This window comes from Urocitellus parryii, chromosome 5, assembly GCF_045843805.1.
Source record: "Urocitellus parryii isolate mUroPar1 chromosome 5, mUroPar1.hap1, whole genome shotgun sequence".
NCBI lineage: Eukaryota > Metazoa > Chordata > Mammalia > Rodentia > Sciuridae > Urocitellus > Urocitellus parryii.
This window is the reverse complement of record NC_135535.1, coordinates 7,196,820-7,222,058: the sequence shown is the minus strand read 5'-3', so window position 1 is coordinate 7,222,058 and position 25,239 is coordinate 7,196,820. Positions and strand designations below refer to the sequence as shown.

The following is a 25,239-nucleotide window of genomic DNA, read 5'->3' as shown; positions in this document are numbered from 1 at the left end:
AAAGCTAGGGTTGTAACAGTGGTCAGAGGCTCCTTGGGGAATTGTTGAAGTGCTCCAAAGACATTGTGGTGTAGGAGGTGCTTCCCACCCCAACCCCTGGCAGACTCCTTGGCTCTTTTCCCCTCCCACAGAACAGTTATAGTAACTACTTAGCCCACATATGCGGGTCCCTGTTCTAGAATTCATGCCACTATTTTTAGGAGCATCTCTGCTGTGATCATTCTAGCCCTTTTGGGGGCCCTGGAATTGTGATTCCCCACAGTTGGCTCCACCTTTCTGCTGTTCTCCTCTCATGTTTCATTACCAGCTGCTTGGGAGGGGTGGCTGTATCCATGTCCCACATCAGAGACTGAGCCTCAGGACTTGATGACCCAGAAACTGAGAGAAGTGAGACCTGGAGACAAAGAGCATAATTGGGGTGTGGGGAAAAGATAATTGCTGTCATTTATCTGAAGCCATTTACTTCACTGTGGAAATGGAATCAAGAAATAAAATTATACACCCATACCTGCATGGACTCTCCAAAAACATTTAACTGTGAACTTGTCTCCCTGGAGCTGGTTTCTCAGCTAGTTGGATAGTGGATTATTTCAGCAAAGGATTGATGGTTTCCTCAGGGAGAGAGAGAGGCAGATTTATTAGGGCAATAACACCTCAAGGAGCATCTGCTGGGTGCCTCAGTTGTACCCATAGAACATCAATTAGGCCACAGCTATCTTCTGGGCTGTCCAAAGGTCTCTGCAGTTGGGGCTGCTGCAATCCAAGTATTCTGAGAGGCGCTTCACCTTATATGGAGATGGAGAGGGATATTAATTCCCAGGCAGGGAAGGTCAAATCCTCAGCCTTCTTAGCTGAGCTAAAGTGCTCCAGCCTTAGCCCTTCCCTGGCTAAAGTAGGACCCCTCAAATCTTTTCCCTCAAAGCTTGTTTTATATACTCATGCGAGCAGTTCTTATTTACTGTGTGCACTTGGCGCTTGGCACGTAGTCTGCACTCCCTAACTCTGCCTACTTCTGTTTTGAACTCAGCCCAGCCTGGGTCTCCGGTTCCCTTCCCCCCAGGCGAGAGCCCCAGCGCAGGGATCACACGCAAAACGGGCTTAACTCCGTCCTAAATGGACCGACGCAGAACGTGGTTTAGAGATTGGTGGACTAGAGAGGTGAGCAGGTTTTGCTAGATGCTTGAAAAAGAAGAAAAAAAAGTGCTAATTACAAACCATTAAATTGATCTTGCGACTGGCAGTTTAAAAATAAGGTTACAGGGTCTGGTATTGTGGCTCAGCGGTAGAGCGCTCACCTAGCATGTGCGAGGCGCTGGGTTCGATCCTCAGCACCACATAAAAGTAAGTAAAATAAAGGTATTATGTCCATCTACACCTAAAATATATTTTAAAAAAATAAGGTCACAGATGAGAAACCGTTTCGGGAAACGCGCATAAGTCTCCCGGCTCTCAGGTGTTAGGCACCAGTTTGCTGACACGCGCTTTAAGTTGGTCACGGACCCACCTGCAGCTTAACTTCCTCCAACTAACAGCCTTAATCGAGAGCGCCCAGGGTACCCGTTGGAGATGCAGTGAAGCAGGGGCGGGACGCGGGTAGAGCAGGACCCCCTCCAGCTGACACGTCCCGGCACCTTCGCCCCGGTAAGGCGGGGCGGGGCCGGGGCCGGAAGTGAGGTCACGGGAGCGCGGCAGTCGCGGCCCGCACTCATTGGCCGGGAGCAGCGCGGCGGGCGGGACTGTGTTCCATGGTACCTACACGCCGCTTGCCGGGTTCTCCGGAGTTGGGTGTCTGTGCTGTGTAGCCTAGTGGACCCTCGAGCCGAGCTTCACGTCCAGGGGCTGTGGGTCCACAGAGTTCCGCAGCGCCACTTCTGCCTGGTAGGTGGGGCGGGGGCGCCGGGCGGCAGGTTCTTGGGGAGGGCCCTGCTGGTCCCCAGAGCCCCGAATTGGCTGCAAGGGTGGAGTGGGAATCTCGAGACCTGGCGGCTCTCCTTGGGAAGACTCGCTTTCTTCTTTGGGAGCCCACAAGGCTCGGGACAGCAGACTGGGCCTGCCACCCCGGGGAAGCCGGCTCAGCGCCCGCCACCACTGGGTCACCTCTCGGATGGGTCTGGAGTCTCACTCCAATCCGTGAGGAGTTCCTGGGACGCGCAGGAAGGCAACAGGACTGAGTGGCGGAAAATCTGGGAATAACAGTAGAGAAAGCAGGTTCTGCCCTCCGCAGTCTGCGTTTTCTGCTTTCCTTTTTCTCTTCTCCCCTGCTTCAGGCATTGTCGCTTCTCTGATACCCTCCTTGTTCCCCCAAGTTTTGCTGTAGCCTGGTTCTGGTTCCCTTGGGTCTGGTGCTGGTGGACAGTGGACGGCCCAAATGAACTTGGTTTCTTTCTCTAGGCTTCAGTTATCTCTTCTGCGTGGGGGAGGGGGTTCTCCTGATGACCTCTGAAGGCCTCTTAGTGTCTCTGAGCATCTCCCCTGGGGCAGGTTTCCCGGTGATTATTGGCCATTTGTGATCTGAGGTAGCTTATATGCTCTTTAGAAAGAAGAGACAGAACATTGGACTGAAAGTCAAAAATATTTTTGGTTCAGCCTGGAAAGAGCTGTGTGACTTTGAGCAGATACTTCACTTTTCTGTGCCTTGGTTTCCTTATTGATGAAACTGGGTAACTGTCATCTGAGTGCCAGGCTTCCACTGACCACTTATTTAATGTCTCACCTGACCTACTTCCTGTCATCCTTCTGTGCTTATTTTATGTGTTTGTTGATTTTTTGTTGCTTCAACTAGGACATAAGTACTATGAGTGCAAGTTTGTTTTTTGTTTTTTTTTTTACTTATTATATTCCCAGCGCTAGAACCATGCCTAGATTGGTAGGTACTCAATCAGGGTGGTGCTGAATAGTAACAGGTGTTGCACATAATGACTTTTGGTCATTACACTCCTCTTTCTTCTTCGGGAGCCCACAAGGCTCTTAACACAGGCTTGCTTCCCTTCCCACCCTGTGCCCCTTCTTTTTCTTTTTTTCTGTGGTACTGGGGGTTGAACCCAAGATAGGCAAGCACTCTACCCCTGAGCTAGATCTTCAGCCCTTTTAGTTTTACTTTGAGATGGTCTCTCTGGGTTGCCCAGACTATGCTCAAAGTTGCAATCCTCCTACCTCAGCACCCTCCACCCCCCACCCCTGAGGAGCTGGGATTCCAGCTGTGTGCAACTGTGTCTGGTTTCTCTTCTTTCTTCCTTTCTCAGACAAAAGTTGTAAGTTTCATAACCCCTCTCATTGCCTGGGCTTCAGGGCTTCCTAAAGCTGATTCTTGGTATTTAGAGGCTGTGCCACATCAGGGGAAGTTGCTATTCACTGTACTCTGTATTTTATTTAATGCCAACCTCTGGGTCTCACTCCCTCTCTTTGGGTTACTCCTCTAGCTCCAGGGTCTTGGAGATGGACTTTCTTCAGTTCTTGGCCTTCTTCTTTGTCCTGCTGCTGTCTGGAGTGGGGGCCACAGGTACCCTGAGGACCTCAATGGACCCAAGCCTGAAGATTTGTATCTTTTGTTGGAGTTCAGGGTAGGGTTAATGACCTGTCTCGAGTGGTCAATATATGAAGCTTCTCTATACCCACAGTCCCTTGGGGGATTCCTGAGATGAGCAGACCCAGCTGGTGGGAACTGGGAAGAAAAGGTAAGGTGCTCTAGCCAGACCTTGAGCAAGTTGATTCTCTTCTGAGCCCATTTCTCCTTATGTTAAATGAAGAAGGCAGGTACATCTCACAGCCGCAAAGGCTTTGACTGCTTCTGTATCTAGTACCTTGTGGGCAAGACCCTAGGTGGTAATTCAGGAACTCTGGATTACTAGCTCATCTTGACTCTAGTGTACTGAACCACCTTCTCTGGGCCAGGCCTTGGGAACACAAAGATAAGTCAGGACCAGTCCCTGGTTTTGAGCATCCACAGGCATAGGGGGAGTATCTAAATAGATGGTTATTGTATGCTGTGATCAGTGCTCTGGTAGATGCAAGAGGGATTGGGAAACATTGTGCTGTGGATTCTAAGCTGGATCTTGAAAAAATAGAAACTTCTAGAGAAGGGGATGGGGGAATCCTAGGCAGAAGTTATAGCATGAGCAGAATAATGGAGGTTCAGGAATAATGAATGATTATGAGAGTTGGCAAGAAAACCACAGGGAAGGGAGGACAGGATCCAGGTTCTGGAGGGTTGGGTTCAGGCTGTTGAATGTGAAGTCCTCAGAGAACTGGATCAAGGATACATCATGGGGTATGTGTGCTTCTCAGACGGTTTGCTCCTTCCCTTGGGGAGTCCCAGCCATAGGCATTCATGCCCCTTACATATACTTGCTGGTCAGGAATGGGCCCTCTGGTTCAGGATAGCTGTTTAGGCAGGGCTGTTGGTATTAGTCCTTTAACTTAGTGCTGTCCAGACAAGAAGATGTTTGAGGTGAAACGGCGGGAGCAGCTATTAGCACTGAAGAACTTGGCACAGTTGAATGATGTCTACCAGCAGTACAAGATCCTTGATGTTATGCTCAAGGGGCTCTTTAAGGTTTGTGTGGGCAGGGGCAGCTCATGTCAGGTCAAGACTTTGATCTGGACACTGATAGATGAGTAGCAGTTCCCTAAGGGGATGGTGTTCAGTGAGGCAGAAGCTGCATGCACATAGGAGACAAAGTGGGGTTCAAATAAGTGGGGCTGGACCCAGGTTGTGAAGGGCTCTGCAAAGTCACAGCCCAGGGGGCTGGGGTGGTGGCTCATCGGTAGAGTGCTCGCCTAGCTGCATGAGGCACTGGGTTCGATCCTCGGCACCACATAAAAACAAACTAATATATCCACCTATAACTAAAGATACATAAATAAATAAATATTAAAAAAAAAAGTCTCTCAGCCCAGGTGGGGTTCCCTCAGGTGCTGGAGGACTCCCGGACAGTGCTCATTGCTGCCAACGTGCTCCCAGATGGGCCCTTCCCCCAGGATGAGAAGCTGAAGGATGGTATGGTCTCCCTGGTCCTCTACTTCCCTCTCCACTTCTTTGGTCTTCTGTAGATGCTCTCTGTTCTGGTCATTCTTTTTTTCTCCCTGGAGTACCTTCTCAGTGGCCCCCTTGTGTGGTTGAGGCCTAATCTGAGCAGTTCTAGGCTGACAAAGATGTATTTTTTCATGCTGTCCTATGCTTGGTGCAGGGGAACCAGGGAGGACTCTCTGCCCACCGCCACTCCAGGGGTTAGGACAGGATCAGTTGCTTACCTTCCTGACTCTTCTGGGAAGGAAGGTGAGATTTGTACCAATATAAAGGAGAAAAAAGCCAGGCACATGACACATACCTGTAATACCAGCGGCTCTGGAGACTGAGGCAGGAGGATCACAAGTTCAAAGCCAGTCTCAATAATTTAGTGAGGCCCTGAGCAACTTAGTAAGACCCTGTCTCAAACTAAAAAATGAAAAGGGCGGAATGTAGCTCAAAAGTAAAATGCTTCTGGTTGATTACATTTTAACAATAACATTTCTTAGATTATACTGTCTGAGAGAGGATTGAAGCAGCCCTTGATATTGAGTGGTGGACACTATACAGACATCACCCTAATCTCGACTATGAGGCAAGCACAATTTCCTCCATTTTCTAGATGGGAAAGGATAAGTGATTTGCCTTTTTCCCCCTATACCAAGCTGGATCCTGAGATCCCTGAGGTTCAAGATGATTCTGAAGCCCAGTGATCTCTGCCCATATGTCTCAGACCCAACCTGGCATATCTTTGGAGTCTGTTTACCTCCCCTGGGTGCCTGGCCTGTGCTGGGGAGGGCTGACTGGCTCTGAATGTGTCCTCTCTGCCTCTACTCACCTGGGTTTGGGGACTTGCCACTATGGTGGACTCACTAACCTGACCTGTTGTTCAGAGGAACGTCATTAATGTGAAAATAAGTAGGGTGGTTAATTTTGTGTTGCTGTTAATTTCCTGGTTTGGCTATTTGTGTAATGGATAAAGAATTTTATATTATGTAAGACTAGAACAATTTCAAAATAAGAAACATTTAAAATAAAATAGAAAGAACATTTAAGAAATCCTGAAATCCTACAACCCTGACCTTTTCCCTGGCCATCCTAATAGAACTGACCCACCAAAAACACTGTAGTTGTGTAAATATCAGGGCCCTGCTCTAGTCATGTGATATGTTGGGGGACTCTTCCCAGGAAAGCCTCATGTGATGCATTAGCCTTTGTATATACAGCAGTACCCACTTTTGAGTTCCCCGCAGTAAATGAGACTTCTAAACATCAAGATGTGCCTTTGGACAGACAGACCTGGCTTTGCAGACCAGATTTGCCACTCATTATTTGTTGAAACTGAGTTCCCCAGTGGGAACAGCAGCCACATATCCCTCTAATGGTAGTTACAGGAATTCAGTGACCTGGGGGACAAAAGGACCCTACCACACACATTACACATGTGATGGACGGCCTATCGCCAGTGGGTGTCATTACCTCCTGTGATTGGTGGGTTTCATGGATGCCAAGCCCTGGGGGTCAGCCAGGAGGGAATAAGAGGCCCTACCCTGTTCACTCATTAAGGTCCTCTTGCCAGCCTTCTCCCATGTGGTAGAGAACACGGCCTTCTTCGGGGATGTGGTACTACGCTTCCCGAGGATCGTGCACCACTACTTTGACCACAACTCCAACTGGAACCTCCTCATCCGCTGGGGCATCAGCTTCTGCAACCAGACAGGTGTCTTTGACCAGGGGACCCACTCACCCATCCTTAGCTTGGTAAGGATTGGGGTGGAGGAGGTCTGGGAGTCTTCTGTCTGGTGGTAGGCCAGGAGCCTTGTATTAGCCTGCAGTTGAACCTGAGTGTCAGTGCTTGGCTGTATTTTCTGTGATGAGCCTCGGTACCTTGGGCCATGGAAGCCCCGTTTCTGTACCGACTTGGGTTCCTAGGAGTTGTCACTTGGCCCACATTTGCCCAGACCTGGGCCCTGGATCCCTGCATGGCAGGAGTTGCTCTTTGGTGAGGAAGAAGCAGAAGTCAGAGGATGACTGCCTTTTTCTCATCTGCAGATGGCCCAGGAGTTGGGGATCAGCGAGAAAGACTCCGACTTCCAGAACCCATTTAAAATAGACCACCCAGAGGTGAGCTGCGAGGGCCTATGGCCATGTCTTCTTTGCCTTTGTCCATTGTGGGAGGCTGGGCCCTCAGGGGGCTGGGTCCTGGGGTGGAGCATGAAGGCTTTGGACTTGGAGCCAAACATTCCTGGGTCTAGGTCCAGAAACTGTATTCACTGGAGCCTTTGGGCAAGTCACCGCTCCTCTCAGCCTTACCTTCCCTGTCTATTCACAAAGTATGCACAATTGCTCTGGGATGCAGTCCTAAAGCTGGGAACACATCCATCTCAATGCACAGGAGGCTCCCATGGTAGGTCAGTGTCAGGGCAGCCAGGTGAGGTCAGGCTGTGTTCTTCTCAGCCCTTGAGCCTCCATCTCAGCTTCTATCCTGCACTCCTACAAACGATTTTTCCCCCAGGGGGTGAGGTGAGCTCTGAGTTCTGGAAGCTACAGTTTGGGATAACAACATTTATACCATATATACCATTGTTGGGATATCAATATATTCCATATATATCATATATACCATAGTTGGAGGAGGAGATCAGAGAAGGGCAGGGCAGGGCCTGGAGGGCCATGAAGGAAGGGCTTCATAGGTGGCTAGAAGACTGGACTCATCAAATTCCAGGTTGGCCCATGGTGTAGGGAAGAGTGTGGTCTGTGAGAGGTCTAGGATTTTACCCTGTTCACAGGCTAACAAGCTTGCCAGCTACTGTTGCATGGACACTAACAGATCAGAGACCTAGACTTTATTTTATTTTTTTTAAGACTTTTTTTTTTTTTTTTTTTTTTAAAGAGAGAGAGAGAGGAGAGAGAGAGAGAGAAAGAGAATTTTTAATATTTATTTTTTAGTTCTCGGCGGACACAGCATCTTTGTTTGTATGTGGTGCTGAGGATCGAACCCGGGCCGCACGCATGCCAGGCGAGCGCACTACCGCTTGAGCCACATCCCCAGCCCCCTAGACTTTATTATAGCAAAAGCAGCAGTAGCCAGACTTGGCCTGGACATCTTGGTTCCCCCTTGTGCCCCAAGTCCCATGGGGTGGACATGAGGGGCCAGGTAAATGCTGTGCATACAGTAGGTTTGCATTATAGCTGAAGACCACTGAGCTTAGGAAATTGACCTCTTGTATAGTGAACGAAAGCAAATTTGCTCTTTGTTTTGGGGGAGATATTACCTTATCCTTCAGGATTGCTCTGTTGAAACGCAGTTGGGAAAAGTGGCTCGGTATCGGCCAGAATTTTGCATTCTTGGTGTACCAGCAAGAACATGCAGGGGTGCTCAGGGACATGGTGAATTGCCTCACCCAGTAGTCTCCCCAAGCCCTATATATCTTGGTTTAACTCAAATATTTACATAAATGTACTATTCAGTCTTATTAATCTGACCAAGAGGCCATGATCAAATCTATTCAATTTGTCTCATGCTTCATTTATTAAGATGTCTATCAGAGTTGGGTGCAGTGGTGCACACCTGTAATCCCAGCGGCTCTGGAGGCTGAGATAGGAGGATTGTGAGTTCAAAGCCAGCATCAGCAATGGCGAGGCACTAAGCAACTCAATGAGACCCTATCTCTCAAATATGAAATTGGGCTGGGGATATGGCTTAGTGGTTAAGTGCCTTTGAGTTCAATCCCTGGCAACCCCTCCCCCCAAAAGATATCTATCAGATGTAATTTTTGTTTGATTGGTTGATTGTAAGTTTTTTATTTTTGTTTTTTTTTTTTTTATTCTGGGGATTGAACCCAGGATGCTTTACTACTAAGCTACATCTTTTGTCCTTTTTTAGTATTTATTTATTTATTAGTACTAGGGATTGAACCCAGGGGGTACTTTTATCACTGAACTACATCCATAGCTCTTTTTATATTATATTTTTAAGAGCTGGGGATGTGGCTCAAGCGGTGGCACACTCGCCTGGCATGTGTGCGGCCCGGGTTTGAACCTCAGCACCACATACAAACAGGGATGTTGTGTCCGCCGAAAACTAAAAAATAAATATTAAAAAAAAATTCTCTCTCTCTCTCTTTAAAAAAAAAATTATATATCTAAAGTTTTATTTTGAGATGGAGTTTTGATAAATTGCTGAGGTTGGCCTCGAACTTGAAATCCTCCTGCTTCAGCCTTCTGAGTCTCTGGGATTATAGGCATTTGCCACTATCCTGGCTTCAGGTGTGTTTTAAATAGGAAGTGAAGCCAACCAGCTCTGTTGACCTCAACGATGTTCTCAAGGATCCCTGACTCAACCAACTGTGATTAAATCCTGAGGGGACTAGTAGGTCTCATTTTGAACAGTCAGGATATAATCTAAGACCAATCTTTTTTTTTTTTTTTTTTTTAAATACTGGGGATTGAACTCAGTGCATTAGACACATCTCCAGCCCTTTATATATTTTATTTAGAGAAAGTATCACTGAATTGCTTAGGGCCTTACTAAATTGCTGAGGCTGGCTTTGAACTCATGATCTTTCTGCTTCAGCCTCCTGAGCTATGTGATTACAGGTATATGCTATCGCCCCCAGCTAAGACCAATCTATTACCCATTACTATTCACTTAAGAGAGTTTAGGGGCTGTGGCTCAGTGGTAGACCGCTTGCCCAGAGTGTGTGAGGCACTGGGTTTTATTCTCAGCACTGCATATAAATAAACGAATAAAATAAAAGTCCATCAACGTCTAAAAAAAATATTTTAAAAAAAAGAGTTTAGACTTACCTGCCTATTTTCATGGGTGTTATTGTTGTTGTTTTCTGTACTAGGGATTGAATTCAGGGTGCTTTACCACTGAACTTCATCCCCAATCCCTATATTAATTTTTTGTTTTTGTTTTGAGACAGGGTCTCACTAAATTGCCCAGGCTGGCCTTGAATGTAACTGGGATTATAGGCATGTGCCACCACACCTGGCCATGAATGTTATTAGTAATTACAGAAGGCAATTGATGGGACTAAAGCAGCTCTTGTCCCCTACAAAGAGACATTCTGTGGCCCATTCTCTCACCTTGCACTCTGAGTCACCAGTACCCAATTCACCTGAGCCTGAGGGCAGTGTCACTGCAGTTTTAGCCTCAGTTGCCCTATATAGTATAATCCAAGGCTGCTCAGATATTAGGAGAAGCAGATACTGTTGTATCTGTACTGTTGAAACAAGATTGTATTGTCCTGTGTGTCTGCACAGGGTCATTTTCAGAGGCTACCTTCAATGGTGTCAAGCACAGTAGAATAGTTCAGAACTGACTTTGTCCATGTGAGTTTCTCATCATGTGGATGGAAAAGACACACCCAGCAGATGGTTAGACTGTAAGTGGCAGCTGCCACTGAGCTCAGGCAGAACCTAGGATTGTTTTGCCAGATGGTAGTGCTGGATCTAAGGGACAAAGACAGCATAAATTGTTCCTTGCACTCAACAGAGTCCAAGGCATTCCCTCCCTAGTTGCTTGTATTATTGCTATGAAATTCATGTGTCCCATCCAGTACTTATAATTTTACTTTTCTCTGATCATCCCTTCCTCTCACCTAGACCTTTTCTTTCAGAAGGATCAGGTATGAGTGGGACAAAGTGCTAGGAGCCACAGCAAAAGTATTGATACATGGTACCTTTGGTTTAGGTGACTGCCAGCTAGCCATTGAGATGATTATGTTAAGCTTTACATTCATATGGTAATTGGACTCCTGCTGTTCACCTCGGCCTGTAACAGGACTCAGGTTACTCATGTCACTCATGTAATGGGAGAGTTCCCATTGGTTGGGGAAGGATAGTAGGCGGGAACTTGGGGGGGGGGGAGGTCCGGGAGCCCGGTTCCGGTGACACACGTGGGTCGACCGGCTTGCTAGCAGGACGCACACAGGACGCTGGCGGCTTTTTTAAATAAAGCTTTGTTCCCCGCTTGAACGGTTCGTGTTTTTGTGCCCAGCCGGGTTGCGGTGGCTGGTGCTTCTGTGCACAGCAGGGTTGCGGCAACAAGGGAATTTTAACAAATTTATAGAGACCTTTTATGTCTTCCATCTGTGCTCACACTGGCCACTACAGGAGAGTAAGCACGTAATCCAAGTGGTTATAATCCCAGTGGCCTCGGGCCAGACCATTCCAACCCAAGACTTAGATAGGTGGTCAAATCTAAACTACAGCACCTTCTGCTTGTGCTTGTTTATGGTAGTGGGTATGCTGCTATGTCAAGGACAGTGATGCATTTAGGGACAATGGCAGTGTAAATTTGATTAGCAGTTTGATTCTAGTTAGCTTTATCAGAGAATGGGCTTTATCATGGTCATCCAGAAAAGTGACCCAAATGGGCTAGTTAGCAATCACCAAGTGTTTCCACAGTTTGTGGTCCCATAGAGGAGTGGGGGTCTTTGATCTGCCAGTCTCTATGGAGTCTTCTGAGTAGCAGACCAGACACTGAGGAAAGTCACTAAGAACATACCATGCCCAGTTGCTCGGAGTGTTGTCTCAGGCAAGGGTGACAACTTTTAATTCAGATCATTGGAGGGTACACAGCATTCAGCAAATAGTCATACTCATGGCTGTGATTTACTCCAGAGAAAGAACAATCAGCAAAGGGAAAAGGCACATGGGGCAGAGTTCAAGGAACCCAGCTTACACAGTCCTCTACCAGTAGTCACATGTGATGTGCTCAATTTCCCCAGCACAAGTTTTGACAACACATGTAAAATGCTGTCTACCAGCGAAGCTTGTAGAGGCACAGTGCCCAGGTTTTATGGGGAACCATTTACATGGTTATCCTTTGCCTAACTTGTGCTTCCAGCCCTGAAGGAAAGCAAGTGATCAGCATAAACCATACTTTTTGCACAAACAGTTTAGGCACAATGAACTACTCTTTTTGTTTTTGGTATCAGGGATTGAACCCAGGGATGCTTAACCACTGAGTCACATCCCCAGCACTTTTTTTATATTTTATTTTGAGACAGGGTCTCACTAAGTTACTTAGGGGCCTGCTAAGTTGCTGAGGTTGGCTTTGAACTTGCAATCTTCCTCCCTCAGCCTCCTGAGTTGCTGGGATTACAGGTATATACCACCACACCTGGCTATAAACTACTCTTATTGGTTAGGATGGTGGGAACCTTCTTGAAATATTTATGATTGGGGTTCTGGCTCAGTGGTAGAGTGCTTGCCTAGCATGTGTGAGACACTGGCTTCAATCCTCAGTACCACATATAAATAAATTAATAAAATAAAGCTCTATCAACAACTAAAATATATATGTGTGTGTGTGTGTGTGTGTGTGTGTGTGTGTGTGTGTGTGTGTATATATAAAATTTATGTTCCCAGATGATAGTCAAGGGTCTAACTTGAAGCAGGGTATTTATTTATTTATTTATTATTTTTGGAACTGGGATTGAATCCAGGGGTACCTCCGTTCCTTTTATTTTTACTATATCTCTAGTCCTTTTTATTTTTAAATTTTGAGACAGGGTCTCCCTAAGTTGCTGAGAGTCTTCCTGAGTTATTGAGGCTGGCTTGTGATCCTCCTGCCTCAACCTCCCAAGTTGCTGGTATTAGAGGCATGAGCTACCATGCCCAACTGGAAACAGACATTTTGAAGAATAGCAGTCAGGCCTGAAATATTAATTTGCTTCTGTACTACACCTTAGCTTTTAACTTAGCTGAGCTACAGTGGACCAGGCCTAGAATATTTAGAGGAACCTCTGAATCAAAGGCCTTCTTGAGCCATTGGCTTTGCTTTCTGCATCAGAGTGGGGGATATGGTTTTTTTCCCTTGCAGAAGTAACTATCATGCCTTCAGGTAAAACCAAATGACATATTCCTCAAAGCTGCTTTCTGCAGTCATAACTCTGATAATCAGCCCTGGTCAAGAACAGTGAGGACCGGATACTCTTGGTGTACATAGCCATGGTGGTTTATACCTATGGAGATGCTTTATTGCTGTGAAGTGGGCTTTTCTCACCCAGTAGTCATAGATTCCCCTCTCTAATGGAGGAAGGTGAGCACATGGGCCATAGAGAGAATGAATGCCAGGTTAGGTTTGGACTTGTATCTGCATAACGAGCTCCTGGACATAACCATAGCAGCAGTATATATTTCTATTCTTCATTATCTGGGGATAGTCCTGAGGTTTACCTTTTTGTTTGTTTGTTTGCTATCCTGTGGATCAAACCTAGGGCTGTGCATACTAGGCAAGAGCTCTACTACTGAGCTACACCCCCAGCCTGCCTCCTTTTTGATGGACATGTCCATCTGCAGCAGTCACGGGTTTGCTTATCTTCTCTTATTCCTCATATGTGTCCTTTGTGCTAAGTGTTCTTTTGTGTGTGTGTGTGTGTGTGTGTGTGTGTGTGTGTGTGTGTATGTGTGTGTGTGTGTCAGGGATTGAACCCAGGGGTGCTTAACCACTGAGCCACATCCCTAACCCATTTTATTTTATTTTTTATTTTGAGACAGGTTGCTTAGGGCCTTGCTAAGTTGCTGAGGCTGGCCTAAAACTTACAATCCTCCTGCCTCAGCCTCCAGAATTGCTGGGATTACAGGTGTGTGCCACCACGCCTGGCTTGGTGGGGCGTGTTCTGAGAGTTTTCTTTTTCATCTTATGCATCATCACTAGAACCAGGTTGGTCACTGTCTCTATCCTGGGGGCTGGACCTGTCCCTGCTCTTCTGATGCTCACAGTATGCTGGAGGAGGCAGCAAGGAAATAACAGTCCCAGTCCAGCATGATCCCTGTATCAGTGGTGGAGGGGAGTGTAATGAGGGGGGAGTCTGCCCCAGTAGTGGCAGGAGGTGGTACAGGCTGTGGGGGAAGTAGGAGTTGCTATATGGACCAGTGGCAGGGGCCCTTCCTGGTGGAAGCATGTGCTTGTACAGAGGCCTAGATGCATAGCATGTTCATTTCATTTATTGGATATTTGTTGACTCTAAGCCAGTGGGGAGACAGATGAACCCTGCTCTCCCAGAAGTGGCATTTTTGTTGGAGGAGATGGATGGACAAGAAAAAATATATATATGGTAAGTAGTGACAAAGGCTTGTCACAGCCTTTGGAGCAGCATCAGGTGGGGAAACGGTTGCTGTTCCCATGGAGTGAACACGGTCCTGCTGCAGGATCTGAAGGCAGTGTAGGAGCCTCTGGCAGAGACCTTTGCAGGCTGAAGGGGCACTAAGTGCACAGACTGTGCTGGGAGCATCTTTGGGGGTGGGAGGTGGACAGTGTTGTAGGACAGATCTCAAGACCTTCAGAGGTCTCACCAGGGGCTTTGGCATTTGTCCTGAGAGATATGGAGGCCAGGCTGATGGGCACTGATGTGCCACTTTAAAAGTGTCAACATGGGGGCTGGGATTGTGGCTCAGCGGTAGAGTGTTAGCCTAACACAGGCGGGACCCAGGTTTGATCCTCAGCACCACATAAAAATAAAGGCATTGTGTTGTGTCCATCTACACCTTAATAAAATAAAATAAAATAAAAATGTTATTAAAAAAAAAGTGTCAACATGGGGCTGGGGTGGTGGCTCAGAGGTGGAGCGCTCGCTTAGCACACCTGAGGCACTGGGTTCAATCCTCAGCACACATAAAAATAAAATAAAGATATTGTGTTCACCTATAACTTAAAAAAAAAAAAGTGTCAACATGGCTTCTGGGTAGAGAGTGGTCTTAGGACCATGGAGGGAGGAGGCTTCTGTGTTCGTTCCTTGGGGAGCTGAAGACAGCTGAGGTGGCTAGAACCAGGGAGCAACAGTGCAGCCAGTGAGCAATGGTCAGGCTCAGGGTCTCTCCTGGAAATAGAGCCCATAGGATTTGCAAAGGAAACAGAGGGCGAGAGCGTGGAAGAAGCACTAAGAGAGACTGGAAGCTGGAAGGCCACGAGCTGAGCATCTGGAAGAAGGGGGCTGGGTTTTCTCCATTGACTGGAGAGGGAACTGTGTTTCTGCACCTGGGGAACATCTGAAAAGACAGAGGAGGCGATTGGATATGGGGCTGTAGACTCGGGGAGGAGACAAAGCTGGAGCTACAAATGAGAGCATGCCTATGTAGGAGGCACTGAAAACCCTGGGACAGGAGTGCTCACCTGGGGGCCAGAAGGAGAAGCCTCCTGGGACGGGACGGAGCTGCCATGAGAGGCTGGGGAATACAGAGGACCCACAGAACCCCAGAAGGAGCAGTCAGTGTGAAGAGAGTGGCTTGCCAGCTGCTGCTGCAGATCAAGGGAGAGGAGGACGGTGGAATCAATACTGGATTTAGGACTGACAGCCCGAGGCCATCAGGGGTGGGTTTGTTTCTTTACCCAAGGGCACTTTACCACCTAGCCACATCTCCTTTTATTTTTATTTTTCAATATTTTTTAGTTGTAGTTGGACATGATACCCTCATTTCATTCATCCATTTTTATGTGGTGCTGAGGATCGAACCCAGGGTCCTGCACATTCGAGGTTAGCGCTCTACCGCTGAGCCCCAGCCCCAGCCCCGCTTTATTTTTTATTTTGAGGCAGGGTGTCACTAAGTTGCTGAGGCTGATCTTGAATTTGTGATCCTTCCACCTCAGCCTCTCAAGTCACTGGGATTACAGCGTCCATCACAGTACCTGGCCTATCAGTGTTGCACAAGTGATAAGTTCAGGTCACATAGAAAGTGCATGGGAGACCTGGTAGATTAATCCTAGTTAGGCCTCCCACTTGCTGTGTGACTTCAGCATATCACTTACCATCTCTGGGCCACACTTATGATTTCCCCATCTTCCAAAGGCACTGCTCATCCTAACTTGGTAAATAGATTGCTCCACAAGATGGAGCTCTTAGTTTGTTTACAATGTCTGCCTTGAACAAACATTTGTCAAATTTGCCCTAAGAACATATAAAAGGGGCATATTTTATAGCCTGAGTTTGGGATAGTTTTGTATGTCATTCTAACTGACTCATCCATTCACTTGGAAGACACTGTGCTGGGGGGCTCAGGGCATAGTGATGAGCAGCTCCTGAGACCATCCTCATGACCTGGTGAAATACGCTGCCTGGCAGGTGACAGCACCACACGAGTGCTCATAAGGTAGAAGTGCTAAAAAGGAATCAGGGGAAAATAAGGAAGGAATCAGTACAGGGTGATAGAGTGTGCCCTAGGAGGCAGCCCAGAGGAGGTCCTAAGGGCCGCAATGGCCAAGCTGGAGCCAATATGGTAAATCAGATGGGGGCTAGGAAGAGCGTCCTGGACCTCAGCCACAGCGTGTGCCAAGGCCTTGGAATGGCAAGATGCGTGCACTGTAGGACGGAGAGGTGGGTGAGTGGTTCCCGGGATCTTTGTCCTGAGAGTCATGCAGAGTCATGCAGGGGTGGTAAGCAGGAGAGTGATGAGGTAAGATCCGCATTTTGGAAAAATCTAGCTGTAGTAAGCATAGCTTGAGAAGGACCAAAGTGGAAGTGGGCAGATCCCGAGAGGTTCTGGAGTTGTCCAGGAGGAAAGTGGGGTGGTGTTGAGGGAGGCAGTAGTAGAGAAGTAAATGTATTTGAGAAAGACTTTGGGGTTAAAATGAGCCAGGCCTTGGGACAGACTCAGTGGGGGAGTGAGTCGAGGGAAGCTGGAGTTCCTCATTCTGCCCTGCTCCCTGGAGGAAGCACGGGCACCACTGTCCTTCAGGACAGGGATGCTTGAAGAGGATGGGGCTTTGGGAAAATGCAGCCTTGTCAAGCTGGGAAACGGGCACTCTGGGGGTATCGGGCAGCAATTAGACATGGTTTGAGGGATAATTGGCCAAATAGACTAGCAGAAGCTGTGGGCTGGGGAGACTTCTGGAGCGTGCAGGGAGGAGCCAATGGCCTGCTTGGGATTGTAGTTGAAGATGCCCCAACCCTGCTTGCCCTGTGCTCCCTCTCTTCTCCCACTTGCCAGTTTAGCCTTGCTCCCCTCTGCTCCCTTGTACCCTCTACAGGGATTGCTCCTTGCCCACAGGCAGCAGTACCCCTTGTCTAGGATTTGCTGGCCTCCTCTCCTCCTCTTGGAGGGTGTGATAGGGGACTCAGGCCACTCTGCCCCTCTCCCTGGAGGAGCCTGTTTATTCTCAGTTCACACCTCAGCATCTGCCCCCCTGCCAGGAATGCCCTTACCTTCCCTGTTTGCTTGGCAATCTCCTGCTTATTTTTCAAGAACTGATCAGCAGTTGCCCAAGCCCATTTTACGAGGTCAGGACTGTGTCCAGGCAACCTTTCTGTCTCCATACCCTGTGGCCTAGAGGGCTCTTTGCTGCTGGCTGACTAAATCAGACCACTTTGCTCTTCTCAGTTTATTCCCAGCACCGACCCTTTCCAGAAGGCCCTGAGGGAAGAAGAGAAACGAAGGAAGAAAGAAGAGAAGCGGAAAGAGATCCGAAAAGGCCCAAGGATCTCCCGATCCCAGTCTGAGTTGTAACCCTGGAGCAGCGCAGGGATCAAGGGGCCAGCAGGAGGCCTCTCAAGAGGACGGGGAGGCAGCTACGTGGCTGTGGCTTGGCAGCCTCCACCATGGTGGTGAGCACCGGTCCCTTCCAGATGGCGACACCAAGTTTACTGGGTCCTCAGGAGCTGAAGGGACTATACATCAGGGGGCTGAATTTTCTCCCAGGACCTCTAGAGAGGGTGTCCAGGAGGCCTTTAGAGAACACTGTGGAGACTGCCGGGGAGGCAGGAGGGCCTCCTGGCTGGACTCTTGGTAGGCGAAGGTCCTGTCTGGCTGGCTGCTGCAGTCTGCAGGGAAGCATCAAAACCAGGCTCTGAATCACTGGAAAAGGTGTGATGCCTATTTCTTGTCCCATTGTGTCCCAGCCCAGGTCCCAGCTCCTCTCCAGAGACACAATAAAAGCCAGAAAATTCACTGGACCCACTGAGGCTGGTGAGGGGACTGTGAGGAATCAGGGGCCCTCAGGGATGTCGAGGCCAGCTTAGAGGATGTTCCCACCTCATCAAGAAGAGTCTCACGCCTGATGGAGCAAAGAAGCAGAGGCTTGGCTCAGGCTTCCTGTGCCATCCTCAGCACTGCCCTTGATGAGAGTTCATTGTCAGAAGGGGAACTGGAAGAGAGAGAGTATTTGATCCAAGGAGACCTGGGAGCAATATGATCTCTGTATTCAGATAACCTAGGGACGGTCATTGAGCGGATGCTGGGAATAATCCATGTGCTGTCTCTGGCCATGCTGGAGGACCTGCAGCCTGTGGGTGGGGGCTGTAGGGCACCAGCAGGAGGCTGCTTTACAGTGATCCAGTTTGGTAGGAGTGCAAACTCTCCATCTCAGGAGGTGTGCAAGCAAGTTCCCTTGGCCACAGGGCAGAGGAGCTGCAGAGGGAGTTAGGCCCCGAATGGCCCTCCTGCTTTCTCTGGCCCCCAGTGGAGATGGCTGCCCTTTACTCCACTCCTGCCCCTCCCAAGCACAAGAGGGAGGGGAATTCTACCCCTGCCTCTTTGACCTGGCCGAGCTGGGGTCTGCCTCTTACTGGGGCAGAGACACACAACCATCATCAAAGCCCCCCACATCTGGCCTTATCGCTGATAGCATCCAAGCAAAACTTGAATCAGCCATCAGACTTACTGATCCTGGCCTACTCTTTCCCTTCCCTGTGCTTCAATGGCAAAATGAGTATGTTGATATCAGAACCCTCTGTCCTGCCCTGACCTGCTTCCTTGAGGCAGGACTCCCTCCTGGACAGGGCAGTAAAGGGAAGCTAAACCTTAAGTAGGTCCCAAGGGTGGGCCCAGAGTATCCTGTAATCAATCAGAAAAGAAGAGGCTAAGAAGTAGCAGGAGCTGGAGGTATGATGGAGAAGTCTTTCCATCCGAACTTTCCTACCAGCTACCTGCTCCCCATCACTGGCTTGACATCAGAACGTGGGTGCTCCATCCCCAGCTCTGCCCCCCACCCCCAGCTATCTTTGAGGATTACAGCAGATGGTGATTGCTGGAGTTTGTGAACTAGAGGACTAGAGAAAGTGTGGGACCCCATGATCAGCTGTTCACCCTGTCCTGGTGCAGCCCCAGGTTCTTCCTGTCCTCTTGCTGAGAGGCGGTGGTTGCTGATTTGCATGGAAGACTTTTTTGGGAATCAGGCCTGCCTGGCTATTGACCTAGCCTTTTCAGGTCCATAGGGGTGGTCCTACCTCAGGACAGTGCAAAGGTAGTTCCAGCTTTGGCTGGGGGTCCTACCAAGTGACTTCTAGGGTCTCTGTCATCAGCAGGACTTTTTATAATTTGAAGCAGAACTTAGCAACTGCAGAGTGATGAGGCAGCCCAGTATGCTGGGAAGGCCTGAGCACCTTGGAACTAGCCTTGGGCTCTGTCCCTTGCCAACCATTGTCTTCAGAACCAGGCCCTTCTCTCAGGTCCTTGGGTCCCCTATCTCAGAATGCTCCAGGGATTGGGAGGATAAGCTGTAGAAAAAGCAGAAGGTGGTTGGAAATTTAACTGACTTCTTAGTGACATGTGCCCTTCTCTGATGGTTCTTTATCACATTGATTTGCTGCGCACTTACTCCATGGAGGGCATAAGGAAGGGGCCTAATTTTATCTCTCTTTACATCTGCCCCATCTGGCATCTCCTTCCTCTCGGACTCTGGACTCTTCCCTCTTCACCTCTTCTCCTCTTGGGGAATCCCATCTTTTACCTCAAATGGGCCCAAGGTGTCCCATCTGCCTTCCAAAAAAAAAAAAAAAGAAAAAAATATTTTATATATATATATCTCCACTCCTATTTGCCCCTTCTCTCAGCGTTTTGTGCCATTTTTGACTGTTATGGCCACTTGTTCTGGGAACTCAACTTTCTGGGACTTATGCAGGCAGAGAGACTCCCCCCAGCTATAAAGTCCCAGGGCACTTTTTTATCCAGCCTTTCCCAGGAGCTGGGATTCACTTACCTGGACTTGCACCAACTGGATGCACCTAGCTGGTGTGGGATTCCTACTGGTGGCTGCAGGTACCAGGGACATCAGTGTGTGTGTGTGTGTGGGGGGGTGTAGTGGAGGGGGAACTGTTGCTAGCCAGTCCAGTGACCAGTGTCAGGAGTGCCCAATGGTGGCAACAGTAATATGGTGTAGTCTGCTGAGCTTCCATGCCCTGTTTGTGGCACCCCTGGAGAGGCTGAGAGCCCCCTAACATCTTTCAAGGCAGGATTTCTCAGCAGTGGCACTATTAAAATTTGGCGCCAGGTTGTGTGTGGTGGGGGAGCGCTGTCCTGAGTGTGAGGGTTATTTAGCAGCATCCATCCCTGGCCTCTGCCTACCACGTACCAGCGGCAGTCCCTCAGTTAGGAAACTGAAAATGTCTCCAGGCATCACCAGATCTCCCCATGGGGAGCAGAACCTCCCTGGTCTACAGCCCCTCTCGCTGTCCCCATCATCCTCGGCCCTCCCCAGTCATTGCCCTCAGAGGGAGACACTGGATGGCTGCCATTTCTTGAGGCGATCCTCCTGGGCTGCTTGTCCTGTGCTTTGCCCTTGGTCTGAGCCTGCACTGTCTCTTCCTGGCTCCTCTTTCTTCACTTGATCCTTTAAATGAAGGATTTTTTTGGTTTAGCGCTCTCTGCTTCTTGGGCAAACACACCCTCTAAGACCTCAAAGTTGATGGCACCTTCTCTGTCACCATCTGATAATCCTCATTGCTTATGTTTGAGTTTGTCCTAAGCCAAACTTGTTTCCCACCTTCTAAACCCACCTCTATGTCAAATTCTTGGTTGATCCTGCTGGAAGGCCTCATGGAAGAAGTGATATTTGAACTAATTCTGAGAGACTGGAGGAAGAGGGAGCGGAGAACAGGTACTAGGAGCAAACGCCTGAAAGGGCAGGCATCAAGAGAGAGTAAATGGCAAGGAATATGCCTGGTTCCCTACCGTGACCTGTGGCAGGTGCCTATCCAGGATAAATATCTCAACATAGTGGTCACCTAGTCCAGCCCCTCTGTTTTCAGGTGAAGAACACAGTTCCTGAAGAGTAACTTGTCAAAAGCTGCTTCACCCCTCAGAGCCAGCCTCTGACCTCCCAGCCAGAGCAGGGTCAGGGGAGCATGGCAGGATTTTGCTGGGATCTGGGTCTAGTGCAGCCAGTCTTCTTTGACCACTTGTACTGGAGCGTTTATTTGGGTTTCCTCAGACTTAGTCAAGCACCAGATCCTCTGGGCAGGTCCCACTGGGAGAGCTACAGAGTGACAGTGCTTTGCCCACCTTCCTGACCTGTTGCTTAAGGCAGCCCTTGGGGAATTACTGAGGTGCTGGGGCAGAGGACACTAGAACAAAGCATATTTTATGAGGGTCTTTACCATGTCAGTTTAGCAGACAACAACCATCAGTTTGCCAGCTACAGTGGCACATGCCTGTAATCCCAGAGGCTGAGGCAGTATGATCACAAGCTGGAGGTCAGCCTGGGCAATTTAATGAGACCCTGTCTCAAAATTAAAAAGATCTGGGGATATAGTTGAGTGGTAGAGCACTGCTGGGCTCAATCCCCAGAACTGCAGAAACCAAAAACCATCCCTGTGAGGAGCCCCAGCAGCACCACTGAGAAGTACTACTGAAGATGGCACCATCCAGCTCAATGCCAGATCCAGAGCAGGGCAGCTGGGTTTGGGTCAGCTTTCTATTTCTGTGTGTAAACAATAAAAGAGAGCATTCTTGTTTTATTTACCCCCCAAATAAGACACTACTTATTTCTCAATAATTATGCATGTTCATCATCAAAAGTAATTTAGACAATACAAAAAATACCAGGAAGAAAGTAAGACTCACCCCAGATCCCCCCACTCAGCCAGCTGTTGGCCTTATTTTTTCAATTACAGTTGCTACCTTGTATGAGAGCTTGCTATATGCCAGGACTTACCACATGTGCTGTCTGGCAGCAGCTCCTCCAGCCTCAAGTGTTTGTCCATGTCTGTTCCCCCTGGGTATACCAGAGGCAGAGCTGGCCTCTCAATTTTAAGTTTTGTCTTAAATACCACTTAAGAATTTGGTGTGTATTTTTCTTTCCAGTGTTAAGGATGGAACTCAGGGCCTCATGCAGGCTAGGCAAATGCTCTACCACTGAGCCACACCACCAGCCAGTCTTCTTGACATTGAAAGTTATGTCCCATCACTTTTCCTTCATCATTTGTACTACCATCATCTATTATTGTTTACTGCCTTTTCTTTTTCTTCACTAGACTGGAAGCTCTTAGCAGGAACTATTTGCCTGCCAGAGATAATCAATAAATGTTGTCAAAAGAATGTGCAAATTATTTTCACAACTATAAGTACTATTTTAGCCCCATTTTAGAGATGACAAAACTGAGGCTTAGACAATTATTTAACCAGCTAAAGTTCAGGTAGTGAATTAGCAGATCCACGCATCTGACTTCACAGCCTGGTGCTCTTAAGTCCTGACCCCTAAGCAGCAGCTGCCTCTTACTTTCCCTTCAGTAGATTATGAAAGCCTTTTCTTTTCAATAAATACACATTGATTTTTATAACACCATGATACTGTGATTTATCCAATGTCTTACTGGGTTTCATAATACTTTCCAGTTATAGAGAAGCTTGTGGTGAACCTCTAGGAACATACACATTTATTTCAGCATTCTTTGGGCACTTTTATTCCTTAGGATGAGTTTGCACCTTTGTGTACACGTGGCCAGCTGCAAGATGGGACAGCGAGGTGCCTGCAGGAGTGGGAATCCGTGGAGGCTGGTGGGGCACTGGGTACTGATATTGTTTAAAGGCCTTCAGTGTTAAGGTACCTGGGATTAAGGACCAGTAGCACCAGTGCGAGGTCACAGCAGGCGCAGAGGCACCCAAGTTGTAGTGTTAACTGCTCTTGGACAGTCTGCGGCCCTGCCAAGCCAGCATTTCTGCCTTTTAAAGAGGGGTAGGAAAAGCATGACTTGGAAGATCTTGACTCTGTCCCACAGCGTTGGGGGCTAAATTTCATTCCTCAGGCTCTCCCAGGAGGGACTGGGCAGGGCAGGACAGGGCAGGGCATGGTAGAGGAGAGGCAGCTGGGAAGATGACGTAATGTGCTCACAGCCTGCGCTCGTGGCGGCCGGCGGTCGCGACTGGACCTGTGAACGTTAACCCTTTAATCCCAGGCGGGTAGACGCACCTGCTAGAAGAACAGATCCCGGAAGAAAGGGAGAGGCTCCTTTAAGCAAGGGGAAGGAGGTTGGGCGGAGGACCCGGCGGCTACTCTCTTTATTGGCTCTAAGGCCGCGAGGGGCGGAGCCTACCTATGCTAATCTGAGCTGCTGATCGATGACGTGCCATCACCCCACGCGCCGCTTCGCGAGCCCGTTGGCTAAGAGGAGCCTGGCCCCATTGACAACAAACAAGGGGGTGCGCGGCCCGGGGGCGGAGCCACGAGGGCGCGGGCAGGGGCGGGGGGTTCCCGCCCCGCCCCTTCCGCGCGGTGCCGGGGCGCAGCACAAACATGGCGGCAGCTGGCACGGGCCGGTGAGGCGGTACCGGGCGGGGGCTGTCGGGTGTCATGGGCGGTGGCGGCAGCACCGCCCCCGCGTCTCCCTGAGCGGGACGGCAGGGGGGCCTCTGCGCCAAGCCGGGCGATGGACGAGAGTGGCGAGCTGGGCGGCCTGGAGACCATGGAGACCCTCACGGAGCTGGGCGACGAGCTGACCCTGGGGGACATCGACGGTGAGTGGTGAGTGGGTGGGTGGGGGGAATAGGGGGATCGCGCGGGGAGGAAGGGGTTACGGCGGCGCGCGGGTGCGCGTGCGCCCACCCCACAGCCCCGGCTCGCGCGGGAAGAACCCTGCGTGCGCCGTGGCCCCAGCGGTTCCCAACCCTTCCGGCACGACGGGTGTGAGCCCCGGGGTCGGGGCGCTCGGTTCCGGGAGGCGGTGGAATCCCGAGAGCTGGGCCCGAAGCGGATCGAGGAGCGTGGGGACGGGGGCGTCTCGGGGAGCGGCATCTGAGGAGAGCGTGGGGCCACCGCCTTCCTCTCGCGCCCACGCGCGCTGTGGGTCGTCTGGCTCTCTGCGGCTCCGCGTCGCACCTGTCACTCCCAGCCCGACCACAGGAGGGGCTACGGATTCCTCGGACTGCGCCCCTGAAGTTGGCGTTCTAAACTCCTGGTTTTCTGGGAATTAACAGACGGCTGGGTCGTCGGGCGCTCCGGGAAACTTTGGGCATCAGCTGCCGAAGCAAGTTGCTGATGAAGCGAGCAGTGGCGGCGGAGCGTGGACGCCTCTCTCCAGGGAGGGAGACCCGGGCGCTCGTGCTGTTGCGCTGCAAAGGGAGTTAAGCAGCAGGAATTCTGAGTTGTGACCTCTCGGGTACAAGCTGGGAGAGGGTGGCCGTGGTTCTGTCGGCTTTAATAGCGGAGTGGAAGAGCTGGTAGGAGCCCAGGAAGCCGCTCTTGCAATGTTCTCATTTTCGACCATGGGAACCGATGTTTGGAGAGGGTCCACGACTTGCCCAGGGTCACCCTGCTAGTTACAGAATCCAGTTCTCCCAGTTCCTGAGCTGTTGGTCTCTTGACATTCTACCTTTGGGGATTTGGAATTCAAAGAATAGGCTACTAATCTTAATGACTTTCAAGAATGGAGCTCTTCCCATGTTCTAGGCCCCAAATATTTTGTATTATGTTACTTAATGCTCACAGCAATCCTGTGAAGATTTATTGCCTCTTTTACAGGAGATGTTGTCTGAGATCACTCACCTTAGTCCAGAACCCTTGCTCTTTAAGCAATAACTCAGGAACATTGTTGCTTTTCAGTTTACTAAATGCTTTTACATGTAGGATTTCACTACAGCCTTGTAGTAGGCAGGTATTATGGCTGCAATCCCATTTTGCAGATGAAGAAACTGCAAAATATTCTCTTCTGGAGGAAGAGATAAGTAGTAGCAGCTATTTGAAAAATATGATTGCCATTTTCCCATTTTGCTTTTGTAACATTTTCTCTCTTGGTTTGTCCTTACTTTGTTTTGGTCACCCAGGCATTATAGCAAGACCTTTAATGAAAGCCCCACTTTGAACCACAGACCCTTCCACTAAGTGCTCCTTAATGGGAGATCAGGGATGGAAGAGTTTTGGGAATATCATAAGGGTAGCTAACATGTTTTGCCAGGTGTTGTGTTAAGCACTTATACACACTAATATTCTCAATCCTCATAACAGCTGTCAGATACAGTTGACCATTATTAGTCTTCTCCTTCTGTTCATTGACTCACCGAGTGTTACACAGAAG

At 49.2% G+C, this 25,239-nt stretch overlaps 3 protein-coding genes across 3 annotated transcripts in view; all 3 read left to right on the top strand.

Moving 5' to 3' along the window:
- The window catches only part of Mei1 (meiotic double-stranded break formation protein 1), a 79,101-nt gene extending 78,748 nt beyond the window's left edge, over window positions 1-353 (top strand). The window contains exon 31 of the mRNA XM_026405912.2: window positions 308-353. Coding sequence (XP_026261697.2) covers window positions 308-353 — 46 coding nt within the window. The remainder of the gene's footprint in view (window positions 1-307) is intronic.
- A 1,387-nt stretch (window positions 354-1,740) lies between these two features.
- Window positions 1,741-19,698, top strand: Ccdc134 (coiled-coil domain containing 134). Its single transcript, XM_026405934.2, has 7 exons — window positions 1,741-1,878; window positions 3,420-3,538; window positions 4,431-4,552; window positions 4,912-4,996; window positions 6,585-6,766; window positions 7,058-7,129; window positions 17,336-19,698. Exons 2-7 carry the CDS (start codon window positions 3,436-3,438, stop codon window positions 17,459-17,461), a joined length of 690 nt encoding a protein of 229 aa, XP_026261719.1. The 5' UTR covers window positions 1,741-1,878; window positions 3,420-3,435; the 3' UTR covers window positions 17,462-19,698.
- A 3,698-nt stretch (window positions 19,699-23,396) lies between these two features.
- Srebf2 (sterol regulatory element binding transcription factor 2) overlaps window positions 23,397-25,239 on the top strand; it is a 57,477-nt gene continuing 55,634 nt past the window's right edge. Inside the window, exon 1 of the mRNA XM_026405918.2 lies at window positions 23,397-23,683. Coding sequence (XP_026261703.1) covers window positions 23,596-23,683 — 88 coding nt within the window. The 5' untranslated portion in view covers window positions 23,397-23,595. The remainder of the gene's footprint in view (window positions 23,684-25,239) is intronic.